Below are 14,468 nucleotides of genomic sequence, written 5' to 3' on the forward strand. Positions count from 1 at the left end.
CAGGAAATATTTGCAAACCACATATCTGATAAGGGGTAAGAGGCAAGGTATATAAGGAACTCATACAACTCAATAGAAAAAAAAAAAAAAACCCTGATTTTAAAAAGGGCAAAGAACTTGATTAGACATTGGACAAAAGAAGACATACAAATGGCCTACAGATATACAAAAAGGTGCGAGTATCACTAATCATGAGGGATGCAAACCAATACCACCTCACATCTGCAAGAGTGGCCATTATCAAAAAGACAAAAGTATCGTTGAGGCTATGAAAAAGCAGACCCTTGTAACTGGTGAAGCCATTGTGGAAAACAGTATGGTGTTTTCTCAAAAAATTTAAAATAGAACTACAATATGGTTTAGTAAGCCCACTTCCAGATATTTTCCAAAAAAAAAAAAAATTGTAATCAGATCTCAAAGAGATGTCTGTACTCCCATAGTCACTGCACCCTTATTCTCAACAGTCCTTTTTGGAAACAACCAAAAAGACACTGACAGATGAATGGACAAAGCAAATGTGGTATATACTTACAATAGAATATAGCTCAGCCTGAAAAAAAATGAAATCCTGCCATTTGCAGCAACATGGATGAACATGGAGAATATTGTGCTAAGTGTAAAAACCAGTAACAGATAAAAACTGCATGCTTTCATTTATATGTGGGATTTAAAACAGTCATACTCATAGAAGCACAGAATAGAATGGGGGCTGCCAGACATTGGGGGAGGGGAGAGTGGTGTTGGTCAAAGGATAAAAAGTTTTGGTTATGCAAGATGAATATGTTCTGGAGATCTACTGTAGAGTATGATGACTCCATTAACAATACTGTATTGAATACTTGAAATTTGCTAAAAGGTTATATTTACATGTTCACACACACACACACACACACACCTAAAAAGACAACTCTATGAGGTGATGGATATGTTATAATAGTTAGACCAGTTGTTGTGATCATTTCACTAAATGTAAATATATCAAAAGATGTAGTTGTACACCTTAACAATATACAATTTTTATTTGGAAATTATACCGTAATAGAGCTATTTTTTTTAAATGGTGGCTACTTGGAGTTTGCCTATACCTAAAATCACCCTTAAATGTAATTGGTAAAGATACTAGTGGATACAGGCTCATTTTTTAGTTAATAGTATTGAACGAAATATTATTTATTAAGGTTAAATAAAAGGTGGACTTTGAGGATCAGCTTTTGGTTTAATATTTACAAGTTAAATGAGTAGAGATCCTATGAGATTGGAAGCAAGGTGTGGGAACAGTAAAGGCGTGATCAGTGGCACCTGGTTGGGAAGGAGTGGGATGCAGTAGAGTGAGCATGTATGAAAGAAAGCCTGAAGGAAAGTGGAACAAAAAATAACTAGCTGAGGAGTTAACAAATGCACTAGAGACTCTTAAAAGGCAGAGAGTTCGTGTGGAAGAGACACTGGGGGGATAAGGACACATATGTAATACCTTAGTCAATAAAGAAAGAGAAAAGGCACAGAGATCAACATAAAACAGCCCAGCGAGAAGGCGCCCTCTGGAGGTGGAGGACTGTTACTGTTGTGGAGACTGGAAGTCTGACCTTGAGAAACAAGTAAGACTTGGTGAGGCTGTGCAGGAAGCCTTCTAGGTGTTTCCACCACCTGGTGGGTCATTTTCAGAGCTGGGTCATATGTACACAGTAGTGATCACTGCTCACTCGTCCAAGTGGCCCGAGGGAGAGAAAAGAGGGAATATCCAAGAGTGGAATCATGGCGAACCACATGTCTAGTGTCCTAGGACAAGGCATGGAGATGAAGGAGCAGGGGAAAGAACAGACAAGGACGAGTGGCTCTCCCATCAGCCGCAGAGAAAGAGCCACATCTGTGTATTAGCCTGGAGGGAACCACGCACATATCACCAGCAAGAGCCTCCCAGGGGGAACATGGAGGAGGAAGGACACTGCTGGTGCATAATAACCCAGGTTTGGGCAAAATAAAGACCTCCCCCTTCGGGCACTGTGTGTCTGTTAGGAGACAGTGCCTCCCCCTTTGGGGAAGTCAAGTCTGCCTCCCTCTCCCCGAAGGGAAACCTCTAAGGAGAGGCCCTGGAGCCTCCACAGGCCACAGAACCAACAAGTCTTGTCCAGATACCAAGCCTGGAACCGATATAGGTCAGGACAGAGGTGCTCAGACCTATGACCTCAGAACTGATTCTAACAGCCACGGGGTGGGGGAGGCCAAATTCAGTTAAGCAGTCAAATGCTACACTTTTATCCAGATTGGGAATATGTGTTCACAGATATTTTCATCTTTGGAGCAGGTGGTTTGAAATGCAAATAAAGTACTAAGTGTCAGCGCTGTATCCTAGCAGTAGCTACTTTGCAAACGTTACCATGGCACCAATTCAACAGTGTTCTTAGAAGCAGCCACACCTCGGCAAGTTCTTTCTAACTTGGGACAGCAAAGTTCAAGTGAACTAACAGACACACCGCAGCGTGAGAGAGTCCTGAACCGATACAGAAGGTGAATCTCTACAGTACAACTGCCGTCTGACGCTGTTGGAAACAGGGCCTCGAATTTAAAGAGGGAAAGAGAAGAAAATGGACCATCTCCCGGAACACCTGGAGTGTGATCCAAGCCTGGAGACAAAATGACGGTAATTATAATTGCTAGCGTTTGTTTTTAGCTGCTACCAGATTGCGCACAGATTGGGAAAGGCAAACGCCATTCTCCCGTTATTCCAGTGCAAACTGTGCTTTAGCAGTGCTTGCGGGCGAATCCTAGCTGGTGAAAATACAGCAGATTGTCTCATTTATGGTAAAGTCAGGCAAGCCAGCCTCCCACAGCAGGCCGCAGTGCAGGGGCCACTCACAACCGGATGACAGAGCTGGTTATGCAGGTCTCTGCTCCTCACTGCCCATAGACCTGCAGTTTCCCGAGCTCAGACAAAGCAGAGGGAAAAGGACTAGGTGTGGACACAGACAATAGGGTGGTGAAGGCTTGGGGGGGGGGGGGTAAGGGAGAAGGGGGACAGGCTAGAAAGGGTTAAGAGGGGTAGGTACATATGTAATATTTCCAATAAAGATTTATTTTTAATATATTTTTATTGTTGATAGTATTACAGATATCTCCCATTCCCCTCCCCCTTTACCTTTCTCCCAGCCCCTATCCACCACACACACACACACACACACACACACACACACACACACACACAGGTCTTCACTACCCTATTGCCCATTCCATGGGCTATGCATACAAGTACTTAAGTTCTTTGGTCTATCTCTTCTCAACTCCATATAAAGTTTATTTTTAAAAAAAAGAAAGAAAAGAACTAGGTGATAGGACACAGGATGCTGGGGAAACAAGTCTTAGCCAACCCCCTCTGACCAATCAAGGTTCCTGAGGTGGGTCCTGGGCCCACCAGAGAATGTCTCTGCCTGATTAGCGGAGAATGAAAGGACAGACACCAAAAGTTAACAATACAAGACAGTCTGTGGTCAGTGGCTAATTGATATGAACCACAAATGGTGCTGGGAGTTCAAAGGGGCTCCTCTTCAGATGAGAGAGATCAAAGAACAACCCCAAATGAAGACTGAAAAAGGGAAGACCTCGCCAAGAGGGAGTCATGGTTGGGTGACACTAAAGAGTTCACTATCAGCAAGAAAGAAACTCCAGAGCTCCTTCCCTGACACAGGAAGGCTGCGGTCCTCAGACCTCCTTACAGATGGTAATGGCGCTCCATTCACTGCTAAAGCAGCCGCAGGAGAGGAAGAGTGCAAAGGGGGGAGTGCTGGGGTTTCCAGGCAGCCTTTATCTCAAAAGACACAAAGACCTCTGCATCCCAAAAGGTAATTCTGGGACCATTATGTAGAGTCACCTCCACTCACCACTACGCCTCCCCGCCAACCCCTCCCCCCCCCCCCACCACCACCACCAAAAAAAAAAAAAAAAAAAAGCAGAAAAGGGCCTCTTGGTACCATTTCCATGATATTGTAGCCAAATCAATCTGTAAGTTTCTATGGGTGAATTGAAATTGTAATTTGAGTAGTAACCTGGATATTAGGTGTGCCCAGGGTTACTGCTGAGAGACTGGCCATTAGGATGATGGTGACATGAGTAAAGTCACATTCCATCTACAGCTGGATTGAGGCCCTAAAATATTTTCTGCCCATATGGAGTTATACACGGAACTCTGCAGGTCTCAGCCTGGAGATAAATACAGCAATGACTGAGGGGATCTGGAAATGTAATTTTCCTAGAAAGTGATGTGAGAAAGTCTGATCTAGTAATATGACTTCTAGTGATCTACATTAAAGAAAGGAGTCAGTTATATGAACAATTTATTTAAAGAAATATTCATCAAAGTGTTACTTATAATAATAATAATAATAGGCAGGAACTTGAACGCTATTGTTATATATTAAGACACTAATTAGGTGTGGATACTGTGCTTTTTGAAGAATTTTAACTACATAGGAAAATGTTCATGACACAATACTAAGTGAAAAAGCAAACATAAAACATGGCTTTATTTATGTTGGGCATAACAAGCACACGTAGCAAAGAGACTGGAGGGAATAGACCTGTCAATGGTAATGGAAATGGAAACTGATACAAACTGTCATGAGTTTTTATTTTTCCTTTATGTATCTATATTACAAAAAACTCTACAAGAAACATGTAATACTTACATAATAAAAAGTTATTTTACAATATTTTAAAACTATATTATAATGCCTATGTTGTTGCTTTGGAATACTGATAACTGAAGAAATATTTTTAAAGGAAAAATAATTACCTAAAGATCTTAACAGTTCAGTTTTAACATCCCAGAAACTATCTGAAATATCCTAAAAACCCTATTGCTTTTAGAAGAGTAAAGTTTCCAAATTGCTCTAACAAGACCCACCCACTGGAAATAAAACGCTCAAATGTTGATGAATGCATATCTATGACCCAAAGAATACTCACCTGGGACTTCTACAAGAAGTCTCTGGTGGGGGTGGGATGAGGGCATGCAACAGGGTAGGAGGGGCTAAGGGAAGGTCAATAGGGAGAAATAAAAGGAGATATATGTACTACTGTATGTAATACTTTAAATAATTTTTTAAAAAAGAAAAAAAAATACTTATATTAAAAAAAAGAAGTCTCTAGCAACTACCATGAGATTCCATGATCATCTTCCCCAAAGGATAACCACTTCCAACTTATTGTCAACTAGAAGCCCAGTACACAAAATTTGTGCACTGGTGGTGGAGGAGGGGGATTGAGTCCCTCAGGCAGGCCTGTGCTCTCTCACAGTCTGGGAGCTCTCAGGAGATTTCTAAGCCAGCAGTCAGACATCCTTAATGCCACCACGGAGGCAGGACAGGCTTCCGTCACCGCCTCTGCACTCACCAGCTGTGAGCCCAGCTCAGGGCTTCTGGCTGAGCAGCACTCTCCCTGTAGGAGCTCACTGACCACCAGAGAGCAGCTCCTACATTGAGCGTCTGTACCCTGGTTGTCTGTGCCTGTCACAGCAACCAGTCGTTCCACCATTCGGTCGATTTGCATATTAGCCTTTTATTATATAGGATGATTAGAAGAAATAGCTGGTTTGAGATGCAAGCACATGCAACACCTCTGCATGATATGCTAGACCACATGTGTCAAACACAAGGCCCGCGGGCCAAATCCATCCCGCCAGGCCTTGCAATGTGGCCCGCACCGCGCTGTCATCACTGCACTCCGCTGCATTTCTATCACAATGACAGTTCATGACTGTTCAGTAAACCATTCGGCCCGCGATTTAGGCTGGATTTTAGATTTTGGCCCCTTCTCTGATTGAGTTCGACACCCCTAGACACTATCATATTTGGAAAAGAGACAAAGAACATTACAAACAAATGCAAAACCCCTGTTTATTTATTTGGACTTCCCTAAACAAGAATCATCTACATAACCCTAGGACTTATACTATTACTATTGAGAGCTAAGTGTTTATCAAGACCTGACTACGTGTTGTATCCCATAATGAAGCATTGTATGTTTATCTATCATTCGATCCTCAAGATAACCTTATGGGATAGGAACTATTCTGAGCCTCATTTTACAGACAAAGAAGCCCTCTGATGTTAAATAACTTGCCAAAAATCACTTAGCTGGTAAGTGACAAGGCCCTGATTTGCAACAAGTCTGTTTCTAGAACTTGCTCTACTGCCTCAGAATCTATGAAACAGGTAATGTATAATGCTTTTCTCTTTTGCCTCCTCCTCTTTCTTAGGAGTCTCAATAAAGCTGAATCCTGAGCTTTCTAATCTATGGATATATATCATTATCCTTTAGACTCAAAATGCTACCATGGTTATTACACCATCTGCTTTAAAGAAAAATATGACTCAGTAAATTAAGGCGCCTTCTGTAGTTCTTCCTGCACTGGTTTTACATATATTCTCTCTCCCTTGCTTAGGATTCCAGCTAGAAGACACTAAAACTAGCAATGGAGCCATTATATGAGGAATACCTAGCAAGTCGTGGAACCATAGTAAAACCTTATTACTGGCTAAGCTTCTCTCTAGATTGCTCTAATTGTCCTTACCACATTCGGACAGGCGAAGAAGCAAGAGTTTCCTACACAGAATTTTATCAGGTTTTTGGGTTCCCTTATGGACTACCCTATCCTCAAACAAGACACCTCACATTTTATGAACTGAAAACTTCTACTGGGAGCCTGGTGCAAAAGGGCCACGCGAGCAGTTGCACTACAAATAACACCCATCCAGAATCAATGCTGTTTGAGACGAATGGTTATTTTGACTGGGCCATATACAATAACAACGGCATCCGGCATATCATTCTGTATTCCACCCACTCCCCTTGCAACGAAGCTGACCACTGCTGCATCAGCAAGATGTACAGTTTCCTGACAACGTACCCAGATGTCACTCTCAGCATCTACTTCTCTCAGCTCTATCACACTGACCCCGATTTCCCTGCCTCGGCCTGGAACCGTGAAGCTCTCCGGAGCCTAGCTAGTCTCTGGCCGAAGGTCACTTTGAGCCCAATAAGTGGTGGGATCTGGCATTTTCTCCTCAACAGCTTTGTGAGCGGTGTCTTGGGATCAGCTGCTTCCCAGCCCATCTGGACTGGGAGAGCACTGGCGGACAGGCACAATGTGTATGAGATCAATGCCATCACAGGCGTGAAACCTTACTTCACGGATGTCCTCCCCCAGGCAAGAGAGGACCCGAATGTAACAGCCCAGGCAGGCTTGGAAAGCTACTCTTTCATCAGTGCCTTTCCTGGACAGTCTCCTCAAGTGACAAGTGGGCAATCACAGGCCAATCTGGCACCAGACCTCAGGGTTCCTGTCGTGTTTGTGCTGGTGCCTTTCAGAGACCTCCCGCCAATCCATGTGGGTCAAAGCCCATATAAACCCAGGAATATTGTACGGCATTTAAATATGCCTTCGATGACATCATCCCAGGAAGCCAAAGCTCTCAGAAGGCTTCCCATGGCAATGCCAGTGGAGACGATGGCAATCACAGAACAGTCTGGAAGCAGCAGCAAGGCAGATGAGAAGAAGAAGAAGAAAGGGAAGAAATAAAATTGACATTTCTGCAAACAACTACTGGAAGACTTCGAAGACAGCCAACAAGAATCTGGAAACTTTCTCTCTTAGGTATGATACACTATAGGCAAAACCTGAATTATGTACCAGCTTAACTATTATAAAGCTACACTATTTTAAACATAATTCAAAATGTTTCTATAAGCAACTTATTATCTTTCCTTTATTTTGAAAATGACAGTACCCAAATGGAGCCATTAGTACCTCGCTAATATTTTGGTGTAAACCAGAAAATGTCATTATTTCAGTCTACCCATATCATCTTGCCACTGAAAATGCCCATGGACCAAATAGCTTCCTAAATTTGTTTCAGTACTAAAATTTCTATAAAGTTGGAAAACAGCCTAAAGTTACTGACACTCAGTACTGTTTGCAAAAGCAAACCAGTGATTTTTTCCATTACTTATTCGTTGTGGACAGAAGATTTTAGGCAGCCTTCCCCCCCCCTGCCCCGAAAGTGGTTTAAAATACTTCTGTGTGTGGGAAAAGTTCTTTTGCTAATTGATTAGCTACAGCTACAAAAATTGATTTTGAAATGTAGCCACGTGCTGGGTTTGATCTTTCCCAGCTCACACCTATGCCTCCTGAGTAGATGATAGAGGCAGGTGACACATGAGACTCTCCAAGGTTCCTTCCCTCACACACCATGTATAATATCCAACCCCCTCTCACTAGCTTTCAAGGCTACTCCTCTACCATCCTGTTGCCTGTCTCACCAGCAAGATTGCAAATTCCTATATGTCAAGTGCTATCTCTTTCACTTATTTAGCTTCCCTTTAGGATCTAGCACCATATCCAGTCAAAATATGGGTAGCAAAGCTGTGAATCCACATCTCAGGACTTTACCAATCCCAGCTCCCCGACATCTCTTCTCCATTCCAGCCAAGTGGCCACTTAACTCTCCTGCAATGGACATATTTTTTTGTTGTTGTTAGCATCCATTCCTCCTTCTGACATAGCTCCCCAGTGCATAATTGGTTCTAGTTCCCTTTTTTTCTGACCACTTCTTTTTCACCAGTGCATATCTATTCCATGTCTTAAACTCTTGTTCAAAACACACTTTTAGGAGTGCTCTTTAACCCTATGAGCATGTGCATTAAATCACATTTGCTGCCTCGCTTCCCTCTTAAAAGAAAAGAAAAATATTTAAAATAGGAATGTCTGTTATGATTAAAATAAATTTAAAAATTAAAAGAAATTTCTATTGTTAACCTGAAATTTTTATAGATTTATTGGAATACTACCGGCCCAGGGCACAAAATTTGTGCACATTAAAGGGGAATTAATTAGAGGAAATATTTTGATATTTCTATTTTCCCTTTCTCTATAATAGAAGCGGCAGAGATGAAAGAAAATGTATATGAAAATCTTCCTCCTGTCAGAGTCTGGGGCATGCCGTTAAGACCCAGAGTCAAGTCCCCACCCACCCGCATGCACCTCAAAATCATGCAAGCCCCAGATCCAGCCTGCCCCATCCCTATTGGGTGAGATCCAAAACCGGCCGGCTCCATCCCCATCAAGCTCCACTGGGCGGGGGGCACAGCCTCAGGGCCCCCAACAAGCCCCTCGGGCAGAAGGCACAGCCAGGCAGGGGGCACAGCCTCAGGTTCCCCAGAGCATGTCAGGTGGGGGGCACAGCCTGAAGTTCAGCCTCAGGTCCCCCAGCCCAGGACAGAGGGTGCAGCCTGAGGTCCCCAGGCCCAGCACCAGGGCAAGGGGTGCACTTTGAGGTCCCCCATCAAGCCCTGCTGAGCAGAGGGTGCAGCCCAAGGTCACCAGTCAAGCCCTGCCAGGTGGGCAGGGAATACAGCCTCAGGTCCCCTGCCCTAGCCCAGCACCACGCAGCCTTAGGTCCCTGCTGATCACCCCAACTCCACTGTGGGTGCAGCCATCTTGTGTTACAGGAAACCAGCCTCCACTGTGCATGCCGCTATCTTGTGACGGCGTAAGGGTCAATTTGCATGTTACCTCTTTACTACACTGAGTGGCCAGATTATTATAATCTCTGAACACATAATAATCTGGCCACTCAGTGTATATCCTATATAATAAAAGGCTAATATGCAAATTGTCCCCTTGACAAGGAGTTTGACCAGCAGGCAGGCTGGCCAACCACCCATGTATACACACACACACACACACACACACACACACACACACACACACTGAGTGGCCAGATTGTTGTACGTTCAAGATCATAATAATCTGGCCATTCAGTGTATATGGGATAATTATTTTTTGGATATATATTAATTGTTATTTAAAGAGATACTTTTAAAGTTTAGTAGATCATAAAACCATGTCGACAATTTGAGATGTAGAATTTAAAAAAAAAAAAAAAAAAAAAAAAAAGACCCCAACATGACAAATGCAGCATCTCTGATCACTATCAGAATAGATTCAGGTGGACAACTCCGCTAATGACGTCAGCAAGTCTGGGAGGCCTGGGAGCGATTCTGAAGCTTCTTGCAGTGGGAGAGTCTGCCCAAAATGTTTACCTCACAAAACGAAGAACACAATATCGCCGAAGTTGGTTTGGCTCAGTGGTAGAGCATCGCTCTGCGGACTGAAAGGTCCCGGGTTCGATTCCGGTCAAAGGCACATTCCCGGTAGGGGGTGTGCAGGAAGCAGCTGGTCGATGTTTCTCTCTCATTGATGTTTCTCTCTCATCGACGTTTCTAGCTCTCTATCTCTCTCCCTTCCTCTCTGTAAAAAATCAATAAAATATATTAAAAAAAAAAAAAAAAAAAAAAAAAAAAAAAAAAAAGACCACAATATCAATCAAGCTACAAAGGATCCAGTTAGAGACCGGTCTGAAATGTATGATGAATTTGTATTTCAAATGTGAACCTGGATACCAAGTATATAACAAAAGGAGAGATGTTGCAAGAACTATAGAAAAGAAAAGTGCTTGGGGCATTTAAACCTTATACTAGTTAGATAAGACTGGGGCTAGGGAGAGGAATGTTACTGAGAGATCTAAAAAAGGCAGGAAAGTATAGCCCAAGACACTGAGTAGGGTGGGGGAGGGAATCATTACCTTGGTAAATCCAACATGGTCCCGGGTTTGACTCTCAGTTTTGTAAGTTCAGCTACTACTTAGTCAATACAGAGAGAATGGATTTATTAACCAGGAGCAGACCTGGATTAACAGAGCTTCCAAGAATAACACGTAAAAGTAGAAAGCTAATGTACTGGTTTCCAGTGAGACTGACAACTGGATATGCAACCACATATTCAAGTTGTCCAATCTTGACAGCTTTACCATGCAGATAAACTACATGAGCAGCTACTATAATTAGAAGTTTACTTTGGGGTTTAGAAGAGCTCATTAAGTGATTCAAATGTTAATGCTTTCAGTCTCTGCTTCCCAGGGTTAGACATCTGCCACTTGAAATGAAATGGTGTGAAATACACCAGGGCACCTGTCCATGGACAGTGTTTACTAGTAGGTGGGCCCAGAATGTTCATCAAGCTACAATTTAATCCTGCTGGCCTGGGAACAAATCCTATCTCATTAACTGTTGTTACATCTCTTTTTTGATTCATTAGTGCATGCAAACCAAAATGTTTAACTCACAACATGAAATGTTATTCATGTGATTTCCAAGAGTTTTAAGGAAAGCTGCATGATAACCTATACTAATTAAAACTTGTAAAATAATATTATTACTACCTAACATTTACTGAGTGCTACATGTTCTTTTCTAAGCATTTATATTATAACTCATTTAATCCAATCCTACTAGGCAGGTATTTCAAATATGAACCTGGTATATAACAAAGAGAGAAATGCTGCCTGAACTACGGAAAAGTGTTCAGGCAGTTAAATTTTTGTACTGAGGCTAGGAAGAAAAATGTTAGACAAGTCATGAGTCCAAGCCAATACTGTCAAGCCTTAAACAAGAGACTATTAAGAGAGCAGAAAGATACATGGCCCTAGGCAAGTAGCTTCTATGTCCTTCTCTGTAAAACAAGAGTCGTGAGCAATATCGTTTTTAAGGTTCCTTTCAACTCTATCTGCTCTAACATGGCATTTACCAGAGTAATAGTTCTATGAAGTGATTAAAAACAAAAGCTTCAAAATTTGTTCTGTTTCTCATACCAGTCTGCTACTGGCTAGTTATCATTGACTGAGTGACCTAATCTCTCTGAGCCTTAATTTTCTCATTCATAAAATAGGAGCACTTAATTCCTAGGCCCTCGAGCTAATCTGAGGATTAACCAGTTAACTGCCACGCAACATCTTGAATTTAATTTTAAAAAGTCTGCCACTGGCGTCTATAGAAGCTTATGGTGTACAAATGGTTAAATAAAATAAGTACAATAAAGAGCTTGCTAACCAAGTGTCTAACAAACAATAAACACTCATCAAGTGGTCGCTATTATTAATAAAATATTAATAGGATGATAGTAGAAGAGGATAGGAATTGTAAGATATTTCAAATTCTATCAAAACTATAGTCTGAGATGACTACTTTCTATAAAAAGTAAAGTATGTTTCTAGAATTTGTGACAATCAGGATAGGAGGAGAAAAATGTTGGTTTTGATATTTTGCTTTAATATTTAATAGTAGCAATGAGAAAAGGCCATTGTTCCATGGTCATGGAAGAAAGTAAAATAATTCTGAGAAAATATTTTTGCAACTTCTTGTCAATAAATTGGCAATCTAGATGAAATGTATGATTTACTAGGAAAATACAACTTCTACGTTTGACAAAAAGAAGAAAGCCAAACAAATCGATAACCACAGAAAATAAATATGATCAAAGATCTACCTCACAAAATATTAGCAAGCCCAGATAATTTGGTGAGGCCATTCTATAACTTTCAAAGAAATAATAGCACAGAAATTTTCTATTATTCACACTATTCCAGAGCACAGAAGAAAAAAAAAAAGCTGGAAATCTTCTCAATTCATCTTACAAAGCTAGACTAACCCTAACATCAAAACCACATGTAGATAGCACAAAGAAATAAAATTATGAACCAGTATAACTTATACATATAGATTCTGCCAAAACCGGTTTGGTTCAGTGGTAGAGCGTCGGTCTGCGAACTGAAAGGTCCCAGGTTCGATTCCAGTCAAGGGCATGTACCTTGGTTGCGGGCACATCCCCAGTAGGGGGTGTGCAAGAGGCAGCTGGTCTATGTTTCTCTCTCATTGACGTTTCTAGCTCTCTATCTCTCTCCCTTCCTCTCTGTCAAAATCAATAAAGTATATATTTTTTAAAACTTATATATATAGATACTGAAATCATATAAACAAAATAAATACTACTTGAATTTAGCAAGCAAGTAAAATAGTAACCAAATAGAGTTTGCTCTAGAAATGTGGGAATGGTTCAGTAAAGAAAAATATAGCAATATAATTCATTAAATTCATAAATTAAAAGGTGAAAAACTACATGATTTTTATCATTAGATCATCCCAAAAAGCATTTGATAATTTCCATCATCATGCCTAAAGATCATGAAGCAATAGAAAATATAAACTGGTAAAATACCAAAGACATTTCCATTACAACAAAAACAAAGAAGCGAAGCCTACTGTTCCCCAATTTTTAATACTGTTTTGAAAGTCTAGCTAATGCAATAAGATAAGAAAAATAAAAGTGATGTAAATACCATGTTTCCCCGAAAATAAGACATCCTCCGAAAATAAGTCCTACTTACAGGTTTCCTTCTGAATGAAATATAAGGCATCCCCAAAAAAATAAGCCCCCCCCCCCCCCCTAGGCTAAACATGAGAGATTTGGTCCACTGATTCTGAAAGAAATGGAGTCACAAGAAATTCACCAGGAAATTCAGGAATTGGATTGTTATGATGATGTTTCAGAAGACGATGACATGGTTGTCATTGAATAAATGAGTAAATTCTTGATACTGTAGGATTCACAGTTTGTCTGGTTTGTGTTGGCAACTACTGTACTACTGTACCGTATACAGGTAATAAATTTCCTTTATTTTCATTTAACAATAAATGTGTACTGTATTCTTCTTCATGGAAAAATAAAAAAAAAACCCTGAAAATAAGACCTAGCACATCTTTGGGAGCAAAAATTAATATAAGACACTGTCTTATTTTCGAGGAAACAGGGTATTGCAAAAGAAAATGTAAATTATTATCTCAAATATTATGCTTGTATATTGTGACAAGAAATGTTATCATTAATAACAGATCCCAGTAGTGGAAAGGAATATGGAATAAGTAAATTTTTAAATCCCTAGCTTCCCTTTATATTATTATAAGCAAGTAAAAAAAAAAGTAGAGATATAGTGCCATTGACAAAAATGTTTAACACACAAGATTTATTCTTTCATTTAGCACTAATATTTTTCTTGATACAGGAGTACAGATTTAAATTTTTCAGTCTTTGAAGTACTGACATATAAATAAAGGTCCCTCTGTAAAATAGTCCATCCTATTACTCTACCTCAATGTGTAATCATAAAATTATGTAAAGCTAAAATTAATCACACAAAAAAATTGATGTTTTTGGGAGGGAAGGAGGGGGGAAAAATCAATAAAATATATATTTTTTAAAAAATTGGGCAATGGACCTCAATAGATACTTCTCCAAAGTGGACTTACAAAAGCCAATAAATATATTTAAAAATGAAAAAAAAATTGATGTTTTGAAAGCTGGTGGTTTCAACACAGAACCAGTTCATTTGATATTAATTAAAGTCATTAAATCATAATATAGTCTATAGGTAATATACTAAAAAACATTTTTCTATTGTAGTAATTATGTTGCTAGAGAAGCATGAATTTAAATCATTACTAGAACTGAAATTTATTCATTTTATATTTATAACACGTTTAGACATATTTGATTAACAGTGAGTTCACTGCCATTTCAAATAATA

The 14,468-nt window shown here is 40.3% G+C and overlaps 2 protein-coding genes across 2 annotated transcripts in view; one reads left to right on the forward strand and one right to left on the reverse strand.

Annotated features, from left to right (window-relative positions):
- The window catches only part of RGL1 (ral guanine nucleotide dissociation stimulator like 1), a 212,049-nt gene that overhangs the window by 194,062 nt on the left and 3,519 nt on the right, over window positions 1-14,468 (reverse strand). The gene's annotated exons all lie outside the window — the stretch shown is intronic.
- Window positions 2,286-8,748, forward strand: APOBEC4 (apolipoprotein B mRNA editing enzyme catalytic polypeptide like 4). Its single transcript, XM_036442510.2, has 2 exons — window positions 2,286-2,638; window positions 6,434-8,748. Exon 2 carries the CDS (start codon window positions 6,464-6,466, stop codon window positions 7,568-7,570), a length of 1,107 nt encoding a protein of 368 aa, XP_036298403.1. The 5' UTR covers window positions 2,286-2,638; window positions 6,434-6,463; the 3' UTR covers window positions 7,571-8,748.

Source organism: Pipistrellus kuhlii, unplaced genomic scaffold (genome assembly GCF_014108245.1).
Source record: "Pipistrellus kuhlii isolate mPipKuh1 unplaced genomic scaffold, mPipKuh1.p scaffold_m20_p_18, whole genome shotgun sequence".
NCBI lineage: Eukaryota > Metazoa > Chordata > Mammalia > Chiroptera > Vespertilionidae > Pipistrellus > Pipistrellus kuhlii.